The following is a 20,939-nucleotide window of genomic DNA, read 5'->3' as shown; positions in this document are numbered from 1 at the left end:
GTAATTCAGCATAAACTCACACAGATACTCACACAAAAAGGGTAAATGGGTCATTGTGGCTATTGCAAGCTAAAACAACAACAACAACAAGAGAAAATAATACACAACTAAATTGGAATAAAAGTCCTTCAATTTTTAAGTGCCACTATAGTTTTGTATGCCCCCCAAAATGCAACAACAGCAGCAGCAGCATCCAACTATAAATGTTTTTAAATGCAATAGGCACAAAAATTACAACAACAGCTGCTGCAAATGTATGGAAGAATGAGGTAATTGGTATTGGTTTGCAACTGTATGCTTATGAGCACAAATGTAAAAGTATGTGCGTGTGTGTGTGTATGGATTTGAATTTGAAAAATAGTCACATAGTCATCATAACATTTAAAACACCACTTGTCATTTTTATGACAAAAATCCTCTATAACCACCCCCCCTTTGCCTTCTTCTTAGTCATAAATTTATTTTAAATATTGAAATATTTGATGGAGGCTTGTTGGAGGCAAATGCATTCTAGTACTACATCTTTTGGTCACAGCATTTCAATTTGTTGTACAAAAAGTTTTTAGAGTGCCAGATGATTTTGCTAAGAATTTTAAATTGTGGTCAATGTAAATGGTTTAAATCAGACAAATGATGTTGCTTTTTTCGATATTGAAAACAAACATTTCTTTTTGGTACTTTTTTACTTTATAATGCAAAAAATTTTGTATATAAAAAAATTTTTTTGCTCATATAAAACAAAGTGTTTCGTTTTGAATTTAATTTTTGGTACAAAAGTACTTTTTACCTTTTTTTTAATATTAATTTCAAATTTAAAACTCTGGAAAATGTACTTTTCAAATAAAGTACTTTTTTATAAGAAAGATATTTTAAGAGTACTTTTTTCAGAGTATTAAATTTATTTTTTGTCTATAGTCTAGTCTAGAGGCTAAACTATAATCTAGTTTATAGACCTGTGTATAGTGTAGTCTATAGACTAGTGTATACTCTAGTCCATAGACTAGTGTATACTCTTGTCTATAGAGTAGTGTATACTCTAGTATATACTACACTCTAAATTAGTACCATTTCAAAATGTCTATAGTCTAGTCTATAGTATATACTACACTCTAAATTAGTACCATTTCAAAATGTCTATAGTCTAGTCTATAGTCTAGTCTATAGTCTAGTCTATAGTCTAGTCTATAGTCTAGTCTATAGTCTAGCCTATAGTCTAGTCTATAGTCTAGTCTATAGTCTAGCCTATAGTCTAGTCTATAGTCTAGTCTATAGTCTAGTCTATAGTCTAGTCTATAGTCTAGTCTATAGTCTAATCTATAGTCTAGTCTATAGTCTAGTCTATAGTCTAGTCTATAGTCTAGTCTATAGTCTAGTCTATAGTCTAGTCTATAGTCTAGTCTATAGTCTAGTCTATAGTCTAGTCTATAGTCTAGTCTATAGTCTAGTCTATAGTCTAGTCTATAGTCTAGTCTATAGTCTAGTCTATAGTCTAGTCTATAGTCTAGTCTATAGTCTAGTCTATAGTCTAGTCTATAGTCTAGTCTATAGTCTAGTCTATAGTCTAGTCTATAGTCTAGTCTATAGTCTAGTCTATAGTCTAGTCTATAGTCTAGTCTATAGTCTAGTCTATAGTCTAGTCTATAGTCTAGTCTATAGTCTAGTCTATAGTCTAGTCTATAGTCTAGTCTATAGTCTAGTCTATAGTCTAGTCTATAGTCTAGTCTATAGTCTAGTCTATAGTCTAGTCTATAGTCTAGTCTATAGTCTAGTCTATAGTCTAGTCTATAGTCTAGTCTATAGTCTAGTCTATAGTCTAGTCTATAGTCTAGTCTATAGTCTAGTCTATAGTCTAGTCTATAGTCTAGTCTATAGTCTAGTCTATAGTCTAGTCTATAGTCTAGTCTATAGTCTAGTCTATAGTCTAGTCTATAGTCTAGTCTATAGTCTAGTCTATAGTCTAGTCTATAGTCTAGTCTATAGTCTAGTCTATAGTCTAGTCTATAGTCTAGTCTATAGTCTAGTCTATAGTCTAGTCTATAGTCTAGTCTATAGTCTAGTCTATAGTCTAGTCTATAGTCTAGTCTATAGTCTAGTCTATAGTCTAGTCTATAGTCTAGTCTATAGTCTAGTCTATAGTCTAGTCTATAGTCTAGTCTATAGTCTAGTCTATAGTCTAGTCTATAGTCTAGTCTATAGTCTAGTCTATAGTCTAGTCTATAGTCTAGTCTATAGTCTAGTCTATAGTCTAGTCTATAGTCTAGTCTATAGTCTAGTCTATAGTCTAGTCTATAGTCTAGTCTATAGTCTAGTCTATAGTCTAGTCTATAGTCTAGTCTATAGTCTAGTCTATAGTCTAGTCTATAGTCTAGTCTATAGTCTAGTCTATAGTCTAGTCTATAGTCTAGTCTATAGTCTAGTCTATAGTCTAGTCTATAGTCTAGTCTATAGTCTAGTCTATAGTCTATAGTCTAGTCTATAGTCCTAGTCTATAGTCTAGTCTATAGTCTAGTCTATAGTCTAGTCTATAGTCTAGTCTATAGTCTAGTCTATAGTTAGTCTAGTCTATAGTCTAGTCTATAGTCTAGTCTATAGTCTAGTCTATAGTCTAGTCTATAGTCTAGTCCTATAGTCTAGTCTATAGTCTAGTCTATAGTCTAGTCTATAGTCTAGTCTATAGTCCTAGTCTATAGTCTAGTCTATAGTCTAGTCTATAGTCTAGTCTATAGTCTAGTCTATAGTCTAGTCTATAGTCCTAGTCTATAGTCTAGTCTATAGTCTAGTCTATAGTCTAGTCTATAGTCTAGTCTATAGTCTAGTCTATAGTCTAGTCTATAGTCTAGTCTATAGTCTAGTCTATAGTCTAGTCTATAGTCTAGTCTATAGTCTAGTCTATAGTCTAGTCTATAGTCTAGTCTATAGTCTAGTCTATAGTCTAGTCTATAGTCTAGTCTATAGTCTAGTCTAGTCTACATCTAGACTAATCTAGTAGAAAACTAATTACAAATTTAAATTTTCCATTCCCCCTGTGCATTAAATATTTTAAGCAGGTTAATGTCTTAGCTACCAAGAATGTTAAGAGATAACATGTTAATTTATGTCTAGGCTAAGAAGAGAGAATTTAAATATCAATAATATTAAAATTATACCAACAAATTTAGCTTTTGTTAATAAAAATTTTATATAATTTACAGGTTTCTAAACTAATACCTATTACAAAAAAGATTTAAATATTAAAATAGTTTCTCAAACTGAATTTTACAATTCACTAATATAACTTAATTTATAAAAAAAGGTATTTAAAAACTAAAAGTAAGCACACTTTAAAAATATTTATTATTTAAATTTTAAAAAATAACGTAAAAGCCAACAGAGAATTAAATGCTTTAGAAACAATAAAAAAGAGCAAAATAAACACACTAATTTAATGATCACTGGCTTGATAACACACACGATTTGCTTTAAATGACAAATGACGATTATTTAACGATTTATGAACAGAGAAAGAGTTTTTTTGTTAAATAAAAAACACTTATTGAAAAAATAAACGAAAATGTAAAAGAGAACGCGCGAGAGAGATAGAGAGCTTTTCATTTATGATTGAAACGATTGATTGAATGATAAGAATGATAATAAAACTTAAATGAAAACGATTACGAGTAGAGATATAGAGAGATAGAGAGAGAAAGAGTAATGTAAATCATAAAGAGAATAATGAATTTGTTTGTTGTTAAAGAAAAAAAACTTACCAGAACTGAAATGTGAGCGTTTTGTTTGTTCATTTTCGGGATCAGTATCGAGTGGTCTTTTTCTAGAGTCGCCTATTTCAGGACTGGGGCAAGTTTCCATGTTAGCATCTTCCATTTTGATGAGAATTTTGAGTTTTTTTTATTTATTCAAAGTACGGAAAAAAACTTTTTATTAACACAAAGTTTCCTTTGAGTCGATTTATTTGGTTTTTTTTTTAAATTTAATTTATTGGATGTTATTTGTGTTTTGTGGTGGTTTGGTGGTGGTGGTAGTGGTGGTATTGGTGATTATTTGAGAGCTTTTTTTTTTGGCGGATTTTGACAATGATTTATTTTGATTTTTGATTTGGTTTCTGACGAAAGATGCTGATCCTCAATATAAAGAAATACAGAGGAGGTAAATTATATTATAGAGACAGTTTTTCTGGGATGATGAGCGTAAAAAGCAAAAAAACCAAAATTAAAAACACAACTAAGTTTTATTATTTAGTTTTATATGTATGTATATATTTTAAACTTTTTTGGGAAAGTTATATTCGTTTTTATATCCTTGACGTGGATAATGATGATTGTATTATAGAGAGAGAGAGAGAGTAGACAACAATTATAAAACGCTTGCTGAGTAAAAGAGCTGGTAGCCTTACTTTTATTGTGATTAAAGCTTTTATTTTTTATTTCTTGGTTTAGCTTACAATTTGATATTCATGCTATGAAAGCTTAATTTGGGTTTTTATTTTGATATCCTGAAGGCGTTTGGCGTCTTTAAGATCAAGCTTCAAGTGATTTGCTTTAGTCCTTGCAGTAGTTATACGTTCATTTGCCCTTTTAGCTTTGACTTGCAAGCTTAATTTGTATGATTCTTTTCTTTCTTGCTTTCTGTTTTTGGTTTTGTATTAAAGGTAAGTAATTGTGAGTTTTTCTTTTTTGTTTTTTGCTTCAGCTTATGCCACTAATGACTTCCTTAGATTAATTATTGTAATTTTGGTGATTTCTTTCGCTGTGTAAGCAATGCAACACGCAACAACGGTTAGATGTTTGGTTACAATGTTGTTTGATTTATTTGAATTATTTCGTTTTTGGTTTTAGTCCTTTAGATTTAGATGATGGTGGTGGCAGGGTGGCATTTTGGTTGATTTCAAAGTGGTTTGGTGGTTTCATATTTATAGAAAATTATTATTTTTTTGGTGATGTTTTTTTTAGATTTTTTTTGTTTTTATATTGAATGGTGCGATAATAATTAGATTATTTTTTTGAAATTTTGTTTTAATTTTTTTTTTGATACGTATAACGAGTATATGGAAAAAAGAAAAAAAGAAAAAATATTTTATGAGAAAAAATGCAGCAATATAAAAATACACACAATAATTAAACAAACATCAATATAATAATTTACAAAAATACATAATGGTTATTAAAAAAAATAAGTATATAAATCGTATGTATATGTAGTTATTTAAAAAATATAAATTATATATAGATTTATCGGATTTTAAAATAAATTTTTTATTTAAAAAAATAACAGGCTTCTTTTTCTAGTTATATTAAACAAAATGATGTTTTTTAAACATGATTTTTTCTTTTGGAAAATTTTATCTAAGACAAAACAAATTATTATGTGTCTTGGCTAAGTTGGTGGCTGAGATTGGTGGGTGTTTGTTTGTAGTTTAGAAGAGATTTAAAGTGAGAGCGAGCGGGCGAAAGAAAATAAGAGTTTTAACGTACTTTTATTAATATATGTATATGATCACATCGATAATGAGTGACAACATCAAAAGCTTTTAATACGATCAATATGATATGAGTTCGTTGTTGTTTTAGATTTATATGTATTTACAATTTAAGGCTTGAGAAATGAATTGCTTTGAGATGATTTTAAAAAGTTTTGAAATAAAATTTGACTAAAAATAAAGATATAATAAATTATTTGAGTTTTGGTTTAAGTCCCTACTTAGTGGAGACAATATTATTATTATATAACCTCAAAATTTTTATAAAAAGTAGCATTTCAACAATAATATTTATTGTTTCAATTAATAATAATTTGAATATTTTTAATTCAATTAATCAATCTTTGAAAGATTTTCTTTTGTAACTCAAAAACTATAAGCAATTAACATCTATCATAAAAATGTGTGAATTTCTTTTTAAATTTTATTAAATTTGAATAAAATTTTATTAAACTTTTATAATTTGATATCAAATTCTCAAAGGTTTAACAAAGTTTTCAATGTTCCAATTTTATTTAAAAATGTTTTAAAAATATTTTTGAAAAATCTTACTTCAAATCATTCTCTAAAATCAAATCTAAAACTAACACTAAACTTAGAAACATGTTTACAAATATATTTCTTAAATTGTTCTCTAATCTAATAAAAAGAATTTCCAAACTATTTTTTGAAATAAATTGGAAATTAAACGAATATATTGATAACAAAATCATTTTTCAAATTAATTTCAATTCAATGTTGAGAAAACTGAGAAAACTCCAATCTTCTTCAAAACGTTATCAAACATGACAGTTGTGAAGGTTTTTGTTGTTGTAAGTGTTATTCACATTTCAGGACAAGTTTTTCGAATGATTTAAGAGTAAAGAAAACTACGATTAGATTTTTCGTTTAACAGTAATTTTTAAACAATTTAAAAATTTTTTCAAATTTTTGACGTTTGACAAGAGAGTTAGTTGATTTTAAATTATTCTCAGTCTAAGATCAATTGAGATTGAAGTCACTAGTCCAGTTTGTCTAGAAAGTTAATACATTTTGATCTCTGAGAAGAAATTAGTTTTCAAAACTTTCTCAATTTAAAACTATTACCGGCAAAGAGCTCTCTCCAGAGCTATCTATCTTTTACACCAACACAAGCTTATACATGTATAAAATGAAACAAAATGAATCATAAAGCTTATTTTTCTCACTTTCACTATCTCTCTCTCTCTTTGCAGATATACTCTTTTAATCGTGAGTTAACAGAGTGTAACTGAAGAACTCTCTGAATGATTTTGTTTGTTTTTTACACGAGTAAGCTTACTTGTGACCTCCGAGAGGTTAGTATTCTAGTCCAGTACAGCTAACTAACTAACTAACTAACTAACTAACTAACTAACTAACTAACTAACTAACTAACTAACTAACTAACTAACTAACTAACTAACTAACTAACTAACTAACTAACTAACTAACTAACTACTAACTAACTAACTAACTAACTAACTAACTAACTAACTAACTAACTAACTAACTAACTAACTAACTAACTAACTACTAACTAACTAACTAACTAACTAACTAACTAACTAACTACTAACTAACTAACTAACTAACTAACTAACTAACTAACTAACTAACTACTAACTAACTAACTAACTAACTAACTAACTAACTAACTAACTAACTAACTAACTAACTAACTAACTAACTAACTAACTAACTAACTAACTAACTAACTAACTAACTAACTAACTAACTAACTAACTAACTACACTAACTAACTAACTAACTAACTACTAACTAACTAACTAACTAACTAACTAACTAACTAACTAACTACTAACTAACTAACTAACTAACTAACTAACTACTAACTAACTACTAACTAACTAACTAACTAACTAACTAACTAACTAACTAACTAACTAACTAACTAACTAACTAACCGCATTTTATCATCTATTGATGGAGTGTAAATAAAGAGCTTTCTGAATGATTTTGTTTAGTTTTTTTACAGGATTAAGCTTACTAACGTTTTAAAGTAGAGACTGCAAATGTAACTCTCTGACTGGTTTTGTTTTTTATACATGTAAAGGAGCTCATTTGTCTCACTCTCTCTCTCTTTGCTGATAGTCGCTTTTAATTATCTATTGACAGAGAGTAATTAAAGAGCTGTCCGACTGGTTTTGCTTGATTTGTATAAATGTGAAGAAGTTTAAAACAGATCTTTAGAGACTAAGTGCTATCTCCTTGTTAGCTTTTGTTTACACGAACATAAGCTTACATATGACATAGAGTGTTTAAAAAGCTCTCTAAATGATTTGAATTATAGTTTATATGAATAAGCTTACTTACGTTTTAAAGCAAGAAAACTATTTATTATTTATTTATTTATTTAAATTCAGTCTAGAAACAATTTTCTTACAGACTATGATAAATTACATAATTAATCAAATAAAAGTAAATATATATGAAAATACAAATTAATTTTATGATTATAAACATAATTCATTTAAAATTAAAAACAAATTTTCTTTAAAAATTTGCCTATTACTGTTTTAGCAATAGGCTCTCTTAGCTGATATCTTCTTTTAATCATCTATTGATAGAGAGTAATTGAAGAGCTTTCTAACTAGTTTTGTTTGATTTTGATACATGTAGAGCAGTTCAAAACAGCTCTTTAGAGATCCCTTTGCCTATTACACATATTTGAAAATATTTTCTTGAATATTAGTATAAATTTAATGGAATATTAAAGATTTTTTTGACACTACTTCAAGGGGAACTATCCCTAAGCACACATATTTCCCATTATTTTTACTGTTAACTAAATATTAAAGAATTTTTTTATTTTTTTCTGAAGATTTGATTTAAAAATTTTAAGTATTTAATGCTTTAAACAGATTACACATACTTAACACTAAAAACTAAATATTTTCAGTTTTTCTTATGAATAAATTAAGCCTATTTTTTTAACCCTTAAAAACACACAAAATAAATCCTCCCCCAAATTTTCAATGAAATAAAATGTCTATAAATATTTAAAATGCATGAGAAAATTTTATTTGGGAAATTTCAACAAATATCAATCAATAATACAATTGAAATGCGGGTTATCAATACCATAATTAAATGTTAAGTTATGAATGAAAAGTTGAAAAGATCAGACATTTATGGGGTGAGAACATGGGGAAATTCAAAATTTTTAATTAAAAAGAAAAACAAATCACACCAGCAGTTTTATTAAAATAATCTAAATAAATTAAAGAAATTGTAACGAAATCATTTAAGAGCTTTGAAATAAAAACCCGCATGAGAAATTTTTTTTTATAAATTTTATATAAAAATGTGAATAACTATAAGAATTTCAATTTTGTTTTCTTAAATTTTCCTACACTTTGACAATATAATTAAGCAATTTTGGGGTGTTTTTTTTTTTTTTTTTTTTTTGAAAAGTATATACATAACTGTGTCAGTATGTAATACTAAGTGTTATCTTAACAATTTATTTTTACTATCTGCTGATAATTTTCGGTTTTTTTTTCTGTTGTTCGAAGTAATTGGGGGAAGCGTTAAATTTTCTACAGACTTTGTATTTTAAGTTCTAGTCGATTTGTAGTGTGTTTGTAAGAATACTTGTGTTATATTTTTTTGGTTTTTCTGGGTCTCTAGAGATAAAAGTACTATATTTTTTTGGTGGTTATTATTATGGTTTGTATGTCATAAACCATAAAAATTCATATATAGAGACAATTTCTTTTTTTTTTTTTTAAGGAGAGTTTAAACATAAGATTTTTTTTAATATGGTGTTAAACATCTAGACAGACATGTAGGTTTTTATGTATATGGGTAAATATTTCTATGTATATGTTATGTTGTTGTTGTTATTATTTTTAGTATGAGTAAACAATTTTATAAAGATAAAAAAAGCAAATAAAAAATAAATAGATAACAAGTTCAAATTATTATTTGTTGTTTCTTTTTTTAAAAAAATTATTATAGAAATCTGTTTGTTAAATATATTTATTAAACATATGCAATTTTTAGTTTCATTCTAACAAAACATCTGTTTTAAAATTAAGAGACAATATTTTATAATTTAAATAAATTTCTCCAACCTTAACAATATTGTAAATTTTACTTTTTTCCTATAAAGAAATGGATATTGCAGTACTATCTATAAAAATTTCCCAAAACTATTCTCAAATCGTTCTCAAATCTCTAAAAAAAAGACAGACAGACAGACAGACAGACAGACAGACAGACGGACGGACGGAGGGACAGACGGACATAGCTAAATCGACTCATAAAGTGATTCTGAGCCGATTGATATACTTTAAGGTGGGTGTAGAACCAATATTTTTGGGTGTTACAAACATCAGCACAAACGCATAATACCCTCCCCACTATAGTGCTGTAGGTTATAAAAAGCTTTAAATAAGTAGGCGTAGTTAAAATAAGGACACGCCTACTTTTTGTATAGAAACTGCATGAACAAACGTGAAAAATGTCAGACAATTTTTCAAAGTTCATCCATACCACATAAACTAATACAATTATTATGATAACCATGCTCACAATCAGACATTTCGCCCACTTATCGCTATTTTTGTTAATACTTTAGTAAAGCCGTTTAATGTATAAAAATATTATTTAATGATAATAATAACCATGCCCATAATCAAAAATTTCGCCCACTTTTCGCTATTTTTTGTTTATAATTTTGTAAAACCGTTTGATTATAAAGCAGTATTTATAACATTAATGATAATAGTTGACTAGTTTAAACTTTATAGTCTATTTTTCAAAATTTTAAAACTGGGCATGGTCAATACCAATATTTCAGTTATATTTGTTAAGCTTAAAGCTGATCAGCTTAAAGCTGATGTTAAGCTTAAAGCTGATAAAAATTTAGTTGTAAACAGTGATCAAAAGAGAATACTCATAAGACGTAAATCAAAATAAGCAAATAAAGTGGGCGTGAACATGATATTGCCGCCCAACCTTTAATTTATCACTACGTTTAAGTGTGTGCATTAGAAATATTAAATCAGTGTCCTATCAGATAATGGTTCTAATAACTCGAAAAATTTCGGGATCTCAAACGATCTCATTTTATTGGCCTTTATTAGTAAAAAAAATTATTAACAAATTGAATTTCAAAACGGCAACTTTGGAGTCACCTTTCTCAATGAACAAACATTTTATAGAAATTCTTTCGATATTTCCAAGATAATGGAAGTCTTAGGTCATATACACAGAGGGAAAAGGAAATATGCACGCCTGGTACCAAATTGACACCGAACTGTTTATAATTTTTCAATACCATCCGTTGTCAAAGTATATACATACATACGACAACACTATGTGATGTTTAAAACATTGCAACAATTCGTTGTCGAAATCTAAATTTTATACACATTCGTTGTCTAAATGTTAACAAACGTGGTAAGCTCACTATTGACAAACAATTCGTTGGTAATAGTGAGCTTAGTGATAGCGTATTGTTGCAATGTTGACAACGTTGCATTGTCAACATTACATAGTGTTGTCATACGTATGTATATACTTTGACAACGGATGTTATTGAAAAATTATAAACTCTTTGGTGTCAATTTGGTACCAAGCGTGTATATTTCATTTTCCCTTGTATACATATATAGAAAACTCGCTAAAATCGAAGAACTTTTTTATAGTGATTTATGTCGTTTTGATTTAAAAAATATATTCAAATTTGACCCTGATCTAATGAGATTCTATATATAATAAACAACTTATTTATGAGTCTTAGTTTACGGAGGGGATTTGATAATATACAAACTGATATCAAAACTGAAAACAAATTATATTAATTAACACAATATTTCAACAATCACCTTTTTTTAAAAAAAGCAATTTATTTATATTTTAATTAACGAAAAAAACAAAGCAAATCTGTTAATTATAAAATTAATATTTTTTGTTTAAAAAAACAACAAACCAACACTGGCTTATTACTTAAATATTTTCCATTTCAAAAGTGCAATTTTTAACTTCTTCTTTTTTTAAATTTTTGTATATATTTTTTTTATTAAACAATTTTTTTTGATAGCAACTACAACAATATATACATATTTTTTAATAATAATGCAAAACAAAAAGTTTATTATTATTATTTTTAACATAATAAACCAAATGGCCTTGACCATTAAACATTTAAAAAGAAAGAAAAAAATTTGTTGGCGTAGCAGCAACACCACTTGCTACGCTCAGCACAATGATATTTAAAAAAAAAAAAATACTAAATTTTTGTTTAAATATACTATTATAAATATAATGCATAAGTTTGTATGTGTGTATTGCACATTTTTAAACAATGCATCTTACTTTTACAATAACAATTTTTTATACGTTTTGTTATACTTGAAATTGTTGTTTTTTTTTTTTTTTTTGGTTGCAGTAAAAGAAATCTTATGAAAAAAGTAAATTTTATTGATAAAAATCTGGCAGGCAAATGTTTTATGTCTAATGCATAAGGATTTTATTTGACAAACAAAATAATAAATAATTACTATCTTCTATCTATCTTCTAACTATCTTCTATATAGATATGTATATAAACGAAACGAAAACGAGTCGCGTTACTGACTGATTGTTCATCAAACTGCCTAAACGTCTGAACCTAGATAGATTTTTGATCTTGTAGACCCACTAAACAGGTATTTTGGCAAGAAAAAATTCTACAAGTGGGAGTCGAACTCGAGCCCAAATAAGACAAAAAAAGAAAGATTCGAAACTTTTAAGATTTGAAAAGTAATTTATTGAAATCAGGAGAGATCTAGTTTAAACCTTAAACTTTATAACTAATTAAACATTTTATCATTTAAATTATAAATATTAATAATTTTTTTTATAAGCTCAACCGCAACAATTTGTAAATTGCATTCATTTCAACATTGGCACCCAAACAAAAAGAATGATAAAAATTTATTTAAAAGAAATTTTAAAGGTGTCATATAAATGTAAACCTACTCAGAAAAACAAAAAATATTTTTCATGATGATGAAATTAAATGTTCATATTTTACAAAAAATGAGGAAAATTTGTTCTTTTGGCAAAGTTTTGATACATAAAGAGTATTGCATAGCACGTTTTCAATTTCTTTTTTCTATTTTCACATTCACATTCAGTTTCAATTTTTTTTTCAAAATATTCTGTAAAACAAGTACCTTGACTATATTTCTTTACGTTTTTATTTTTATAAATTTTCTTTCTTTTTAAATAATATTTTTTTTGTTGTTTTCTACTGCTGCATTTTTTAGAATTTTTTTTAAAGACATGAATAGAAAATAAAGCAAAAAAAAGTTATATAAATATATATGTATGTAAGAGAAAAATATTTGTATATGTATTAAATACACATATACTGCTACAAATACACCACTACCTATACAACAATGACACACTAACAAATACAAATACAAAAAAAATATTTTTTAGATTGGCTCATATGCAAGACCTTGAAAAATTTTTCTTCAACACCAAAACAAACAATTGAGAGAAAGAGCAAACATGAACAAGAGAAAGAGAGAGAGAGCAGGATAGAGTCCCCCCCCTCCAATCTCCTACCACCCCCTATAATCATACTTAAACACACTTACATACATATATACAACGTAAGAGTGAGCGAGCGAGAGTCAGAGTAGCAGCAAATGTGAGTGCAAAAAATATATATAAATAATAATAAAAAAAAAAAAATAATATATTTAAAAAAAAATTGCAAAAATTGCCATATAACTGAAAATTTAATTAAAATTTATTTTGTTCTATAGAAAATGAAATTAATTAAAATTTAACAAAAACAAAGAGCAGAACAACAAATACAAATGATAGTTTATTAAATATAAATAAAATTAATAGAAATTTCATTATAACTTAAACAATTCCCGCGAACAATTTTTTGAAACTATTCTGAAAAAAAAAAACTAGTTCTAGAATGAGAACTAATGATTTCGCCACTACTTTTAGAACTCGTTCTCTGGAAAATTGTTCAGATTTTTAGGTATTTCTAAATATTTTTTCAAGAAACCAATTCCTTATATTCGTCTCTACCGATTTGATGTTAAGATGGAGAATTAAGATATTATATGATAGGAAAGGTCAATTATGGACCGATCTATATGAAATTTTGGGCGCTAGGTATACATGAGGACCCATTGATATTTCTACCTCTAGCTTCTTCCGTTTAAGGCTTATCGGGTTTTTAACCGACATGAGAACTTGCATGGCTATAACGTTTATATATTACGGGTCCAATAAGGATTCAGGATATGAAAATAACAGGAATTTGTCATTATTAATTGCATAATTACATCGCTCTACTTTCATTATGATAAACGACAGTTATAAACCTTAAAGTGATTTTGTTATAGGTGAGCTGGGACCAGATGAGGACCCATTCTCAATTCCAAATAAACTGCATTCAGCTCTCTAGCTTCTCCCGTTTAGGCTCTAACGGGTTCCATCCACAGACTGACAGACATGGCCAGATTGTTTTAGAATTAGGTTAAGACCCAGAATGTGTAGACTCTGTGGGTCTAAGACTAATATTTCGCCGTGTTCGATGTTTTTAGCAGGTGGGTGGATATAGTTCCAACACTCTTTATGCATTTTAAAATTATGAACGACAGTTATAAACCTCTAACTGATTTTGTTATAGGAACGCTGGAGTCGGATGAGGACCCATTATCATTCTCAATTCCAAATAAACTACATTAATATAGTAAAAATTTCAGCTCACTAGCTTCTCCTGTTAAGGACTTATCAGGTTTTCAACAGACAGACGGACAGACTTGACCAAATCGTTTTAGAATCTAATAAAGACCCAGAATGTTTAGACTATTATGGATCAGGATCTATATTGCGATGTTGGATATTTCTAGCGGGTGGGCAAGTATAAAAATAACAGAAATTTGTCATTATTGATTGTCTAATTACAACGCTCTTTAAGCATTTTAAAGTTATGTTAACGCCAGTTGTAAACCTCAAATTGATTTTGTTATACGGACACTGGGGTCAGATGACCACCCATTTTCAATTCCAAATAAACTGCATTAATAAGAGTGAAAATATCAGCTCTCTAGGTTTTGCCGTTAAGGGCCTATCGAGTTTTCAACAGACAGACGGACAGACATGGCCAAAACGTTTTAGAATCTAATAAAGATCCAGAATGTTTAGACTTTACTAGGTCAAGACCAATATTTCGATTTGTTACATCCAATTTGATGGTGGATATATAAATTACAGGAATTTGTCACACTTTCCTCACTTTAAATATAAGAAAATTTCTAACGAAATAATTAGCATACTTTAAGGAGCAATAATTAGAACTGTAAATAGCAAAAATTGTTTAATAAACCCTAAAATATTATAACAATTAGCCCGCCAGACTTTAGTTAATATGAATTAATTAACTAAAAAAAGGGTTCCATTTAGAAAATGTTAACCAAAAACCCCCTTAAAATATGCTTTAAATAATGAATTCTTCGAAAACCCCTTTAAAGTAGGCTTCTTTTACAAATATTTGTCTACTCCCTAAAATAGGTTATTTGCTTTATTTTATATGTCTAGCTTTTTAATTTAATAATTTTTTTTAACGATATGCTGTTGCTGCCTATGAAACCCTTAAATATTTAATTTTATTATTATGAATTTAAGTATAAATTTGTTTTCTCTGCTAAGTTTAACAATCGATTGGGTTTTATTTATAATTTATGCAATAAATTTTACATACAAATATAATTTGAATAAAGAAGAAAGAAAAAAACATGAGTATAAACTGTAGGAATTTATATTAAATAAGCTAAATTTCCTAGTAAAAATTATGAACAGAAGAAAAAAAACCTCACATGTTTTGGGTTGAAAAAGGGCGATTACAATCATTACTACAGGCGATAAGCTAGAAGAATTTAAAAAAATAATTTATAGATTTTTTTCTTCGTTTAATTAAACATTACAGCAATGTTTTAATCAAAGCTTAGGGGAAATTGTTTAAATATGAAATAGTTTTAAACTATAAATTCTTAGAACTAAAGCATATATTTGAAAAAATATTGTAAAGACAGACAGACAGTGTGTATGACAGACTTGAAAGTATATGATTCACTTATAATATTTGAAAGAAAGGCTTTAAATAAACTAAAATTAGTAAAAACTAGTTTTAGCTTTAGTCACCTTGCCAATCACGTGTTGTTACCACATAATTGACAATTTTTTTTCCAATATGAGATAATTATGTCGAATGATTTGTATGACAACATTCTCATGTTGTTTGTCATTATTATTTCAAGAAAGTTTAAATTAAAAAAATATATTTAGCCAAACAAATGCAGTTCGGAAATTCATGGTTTGATTAAACTTTAAGAATTAATTGAAAATATAAATTTTGTTAAAATTCTCAAAATTCTAGTTTAAATCTTTGAAAATAGAATTTCACCCTGCGAGAGAGAGAAACATATACATTTTGTTTGGTATACAAAAAGTTTATCCAACCAAATAAGCCAGGCACCCGACAATAAAGTCTGGCCGACAATTTTTTTCGGAATTTCAATACACAAGTTTTCAACTTCAAAACTTTTCAAATAAAATCAATAGAATTTTCCTTAATTACAAAGTTCGAACATGAATATGTTTGTAGTAAAAAGTTAGATCGAATGTTAACCGACAAAAAATGTCTGACAGACAAATTTATTCCAAAAAGTAGAAATTAAATTAAGAGAAAGTGCATTTAACGCAAAAGGATAATTCCAACATGTAGTAGTAAAACTTTAGATAAAAATTTCAACCGACAAAAAAATGTCTGACAGACAAATTTATCGTTATATGTCAAGCAGTGAATGATTACAAGGAATACCATTTTAAATCTTTGCGAAGTGAAAGTTTGACCTTTTAAAAATTTAGTTTAGCAACATAATTGTTATATAAAAGTGGAAAAATGTGGTTAAACATCCGACAATAAAGTCTGACCGACAATTTTTCTAGAATGTCTTAAAAAAGCTTTCAACTGTAAAAATGTTCAAATAAAATAAAATCAAAAGATATTAATTTTTTCTTTTCAACTCTAAAGGACAAGTAGAAGTAAAAAGTAAGCTAAAAACATCAACCGACAAAATAAATGTCTGACAGACAAATTTATCTCCAAAAAATAGATATTAAACCTTTCAACTTTCAAGGGTAATTCCTACAAATTTATTTAAAAAAATTGAAATAAAACTTTTATTGCTTGTAGTCATAATAAATAACATAAAAATATCAACCGACAAAAAAAATGTCTGACAAATTTATCAACCATTAAATAATTGTAAAAAATACCATTTTCTAGAACGGTATTTAAGGTTCGCATATAGTTCGAGTCATTTCATAGCTTAAATCCCAGTTTTTACGTATAAAGTGTACATTTTAAAAGATTAAGCTGTGTTGAATCGGTGTGTGACCACATCATTTCTCCAGAATATTAGGTTTTAATGATATTTTAAAAAAATATTGAGTACTATATAGTGGGGAAAGTATTATGCGTTTGTGTTGATGTTTATAACATCCAAAAATATTGGCTCTACACCTACTTTAAAGCATACCAATCGGAATTACTTTCTAAGTCGATCTGTCTGTCTGTCCTTCTGTGTGTCCATGTAAACCTTGTGCGCACTATACAGGTCGCTATTTTCAAGATAATTTGATGATTTTGGCACTAGAAGGAAATGGTTAAAATCGGTCGATTATTTCGTATAGCCCCCATACAACCGTACTCCCTGAATGGGGCTTTTGAGCTCATAAATATGTTAAATGTTCTTTGTATCACTTCAAAAATCGGGAAAACTTAGTTTTACATATTTCTTAATAATATTGCTGACGTTCGTAATGATCGGGCTTCATTTGACCCTATCCCACATACAAAGTCCCCTTCTAAAATGACTTTATATTCAAAATTCACTTATAACACTAATATCACGTTGATATTCTACATAAATAACTGATGTAGAGGTAAATTCCTCTATCAAAATTTATAGGTGTAGGACCATATTAACCCCCCATATAACCATATAACCCCATTTTTAGAAAATTCCTGTTTTTTGTCAAACAAATTGTTAAAATATTTATAAATGAAGATAAACATTGAATTAAATACTTTATTATTAAAAAAATAATCAAAATTTGAAATTTACACCCCCCGCCCCCAAAACCGAAATTTTTCCATACAAAATTTAAAAATGAGGAAAAAAAAAGTGAGAAAAACAAACCCCCCCCAAATCTCGCGCTGGATTCGCGGCTGATATGGTCGTTCATGCCCCACTACAAAATTCTTATTTATTTTAAAAGTAGAACTTTTCTAAGTTTCTAACATTGAAACTCTGATTCATTGAACATTTAAAAAGCTAAGAAATAGAAAATTTTTAAAATGAAACTGAAATTTTATTTGTTAAAAGAATCAAAAGCTCGGCCTCGTAATTAGTTCCATAACTAGTTCCAGAAACGAAGTTAGATACCTACATAACTCCTTCTATTTAGACTATGAGACTAATACTTTTTGGTCTGAAATTGTTCCATATACGATCTTTAGAAGGGCTCTGGAATCAAATATTTCATCAATAATTTTTATTTAAAATTTGCTTTTAATTGAGAATTAGTTTTAGTTTTCAGTGTTATTTGTTTTTAATGATTGTTCGCTTGAGTATTTTCAAGATAATGGGTTCAAAGTAACACCCCTGTAAACTTTATTTGATGTTACTGAAATGGATTTAAATTAAATATTAATTTTCTATTGCATTTATATAGACATTTACTAAAACCAATAATTTAACAGTTTTGTCCTAACGATTGTACTGCTCTATTTAGGTTACAAGGGCTATTTACAAGCACTTGACCTAGTGATCTTAAAAAGTGCTAAATTTTTATAGAAAAAAACGAAATTTCTTATAAAACCTAGAAAATATTTTGATTTTATTTGAATATCATGATTTTTAACGCTTAATTTACATAGAAATTACCTTAAAGAAAACAATAAAATTTTGTTTGAAATACAATAAAATAAAAGAGAATAAGAAAATCTTTTGAAATTATATAAAAAAAAGGGAAAAACTTAAACAGCTTACAAAACATATGATCTCATTAAAATACAACAAAAAAACGTATTGCAAAACAATTTAATACAAATAATCAACTGAAATATTTCGAAATATAATTAAAAAACCCCAGAACCTGTTTTATTTTCATTTTTTTTTTTTTTTCAACAAATAGAATAATTAAAATTAATTAAACACAAATAAACAACAGTTTATATAATAAGTATTGAAAAGTAGAAAAAAATCACGAACAAATAAAAACCTAAAAAAAAATGATGAAAAAGTGTTTTAAATGGGGTGATGAGTGTTTTATTTGAATTTTTTTTGGTCAAACCTTAAAAATTTTTTTACTGTAGTAAAACTAACAACTAAAATACTACATAATTTTTTTTGTTTTAATTTAATATTGATTTTTTTTTTTTTTTTTGTTCATCAAAAGGTTTTTTTTTGTGTTTTCTTTAGCTGAGTTACACTCACTTTTTCTTTCTTTTTTTTATAAAATTTTTTTGAATTTTAATTTGACACAAGACACACAAAAATCTCTTTCGTTTCAATTAAAGAAAAAAAAACTGGTTTTACCCAAAAAGATTCTATAAGAATGTTGTTTTTTCTTTATTATAACTTTTTATATATTCTTATTTTTTTAATTTCTGTTTAAAATAGTTTCACTTTTTTTGTTAAAGAATTTTTAATTTATTTTTCTTTTACTTTGACGTTTTCTTTTTTATTTATAAAATTAACATAAATCCTTTAGTTATTTTAATTTTTTTCAGCTTTTTTTCATAAAGTTTTATTTTTCAATAACTACAAATACACACACAGTTAAATAAATCCATATTCATACTTATACATATGTAAAAAAAAATAAATAAAATTTTTTAACCAATTTCTACACACTCTCATTTAAATTTAAAGAAAAAAAATAGAATTCAAATCAAGTTTAAATTTAAAATTTCTTTAAAGCAAAACCAAAAACGCGCGTAATCACTTTATAAAATTTCAAAAATAACGTGTCGTGATACGTAATAATTATATTGATTGGCTGATGAATAATAATAATAAAAATAAATAGAATAAACGTTTTTCTTGTTGTAAATTGTTTAATACGATTTTGTAGCAAACAACAGAAATTAATAGAAATATTGAAATATTCTCAAAATATGCGTGTGCTACCCGTATGTAGTGATTAAGAAACAAAAAAAATAGTGACACTATATAACGTTAGAGGAGTATAGAAAAAAAAAACTATATATAATTTTTTTTGTATATTACTTTTTTTGTGTTGTTATTTTTTTGTATCTTAAAGATTAGAGCGCGTTTCCAACTGAAGGTATTCTTCGTTCCATTCACATAGACACACACACACAAAGCAAAGGAAAAAAAGCACGTTTTGCTATAGATTTTGTTTTTTATTATTTTTTCTTTCTTTTTTATTTTATTATATCAATTTAACAGAAAAGTTATTTTTATTTATAAGTACGTTCACACTGAAACTATCTCGCATGTGCTCCGTTGTTTTCAATGTGAAAAACACAACTGAAATGAGAATTTTATTAAACAACATGAACAAGTTGAAAACGGAATAGTGTGTGGAATTGAAATATTTGTTGTTGTTGTTGCTGTGCTTGCGCCCCATTGAAATGTGGTGGTTTCTGCTGTTTACTGCATTGGCTGGCTGGTAGGGTCAGCAAAAGTAGAGGGATAGAGAGCAGCATTTATAAAAACAGAGAGTCTTTTCAATTTATTTGTGAGGGAAAGAGAGTTTGTGATAAATTTCATAATTTCAAAAAATCATGTGTTAGAGATACAAAAGAGTAATGAAAAGAGAGTGAGTGAGTGTGTGCGAGTGATTGAGTGCTAGTGAGAATGACACACGACAAAATAACACCGATATCTTAAAGCAGTGTTGTATATAACAAATAATTCATTGAAGCCCATTTTAAAATTATAGTGATATTTTTTTCTATAGACATGTTATTGTATAACAGTTTTTTGTGTATTAAAAAAAAAGTTGTATATAACAGTTTTTCTAATGGACATTTTTAGTATAACACATTTTTTTCATGGAATATCATAAGTATAACAGTTTCTTTCTATAGAAAATCATAAGTAGAACAGTTTTTTTCTATAAGTATACCACATTTTTCTATAGAAAACTGTGTATAACAGTTTTTTTTTATAAATTTTTCCAAAAATCACTAAAAAATTTTTTTATAGTGTTATTTTTGTATAACAGTTTTTTGTGTATTTTTTTCTATAAATTTTTTTCATATAACAGTTTTCCTAATGAAAATTTTTATTATAACAGATTTTTTTTGGAAAATTATAAGTATAACAGTTTTTTTTTTTTATAGAAAATTATAAATATAACACTTTTTTCTATAGAAAAT

At 27.1% G+C, this 20,939-nt stretch overlaps 1 protein-coding gene across 12 annotated transcripts in view; it reads right to left on the bottom strand.

Annotated features, from left to right (window-relative positions):
- The window catches only part of LOC119601929 (RNA-binding protein Nova-1), a 73,217-nt gene extending 53,035 nt beyond the window's left edge, over positions 1–20,182 (bottom strand). For 4 of the 12 annotated variants that reach the window (XM_037953179.1, XM_037953180.1, XM_037953181.1 and 1 more), the window contains exons 1-2: positions 19,822–20,182; positions 3,747–4,834 (exon numbers count right to left, since the gene is read on the bottom strand). Coding sequence is in view for 3 of the 12 variants with exons in the window: in XM_037953190.1 (XP_037809118.1) it covers positions 3,747–3,861 (115 nt within the window). In the remaining 9 variants the exon portion in view is untranslated. Of the gene's footprint in view, positions 1–3,746; positions 4,835–19,026; positions 19,051–19,821 lie in introns of those variants that run through there. The other 8 variants (XM_037953185.1, XM_037953186.1, XM_037953187.1 and 5 more) reach the window with 6 other exon arrangements.
- Between the last annotated feature and the right edge of the window lie 757 nt (positions 20,183–20,939).

The sequence above is a fragment of the Lucilia sericata genome, unplaced genomic scaffold (assembly GCF_015586225.1).
Source record: "Lucilia sericata isolate MDLA Ls3-8-SP2 unplaced genomic scaffold, ASM1558622v1 Contig000199F_arrow, whole genome shotgun sequence".
Taxonomy (NCBI): Eukaryota; Metazoa; Arthropoda; class Insecta; order Diptera; family Calliphoridae; genus Lucilia; species Lucilia sericata.
This window is presented reverse-complemented; position numbering and strand designations above follow the sequence as displayed.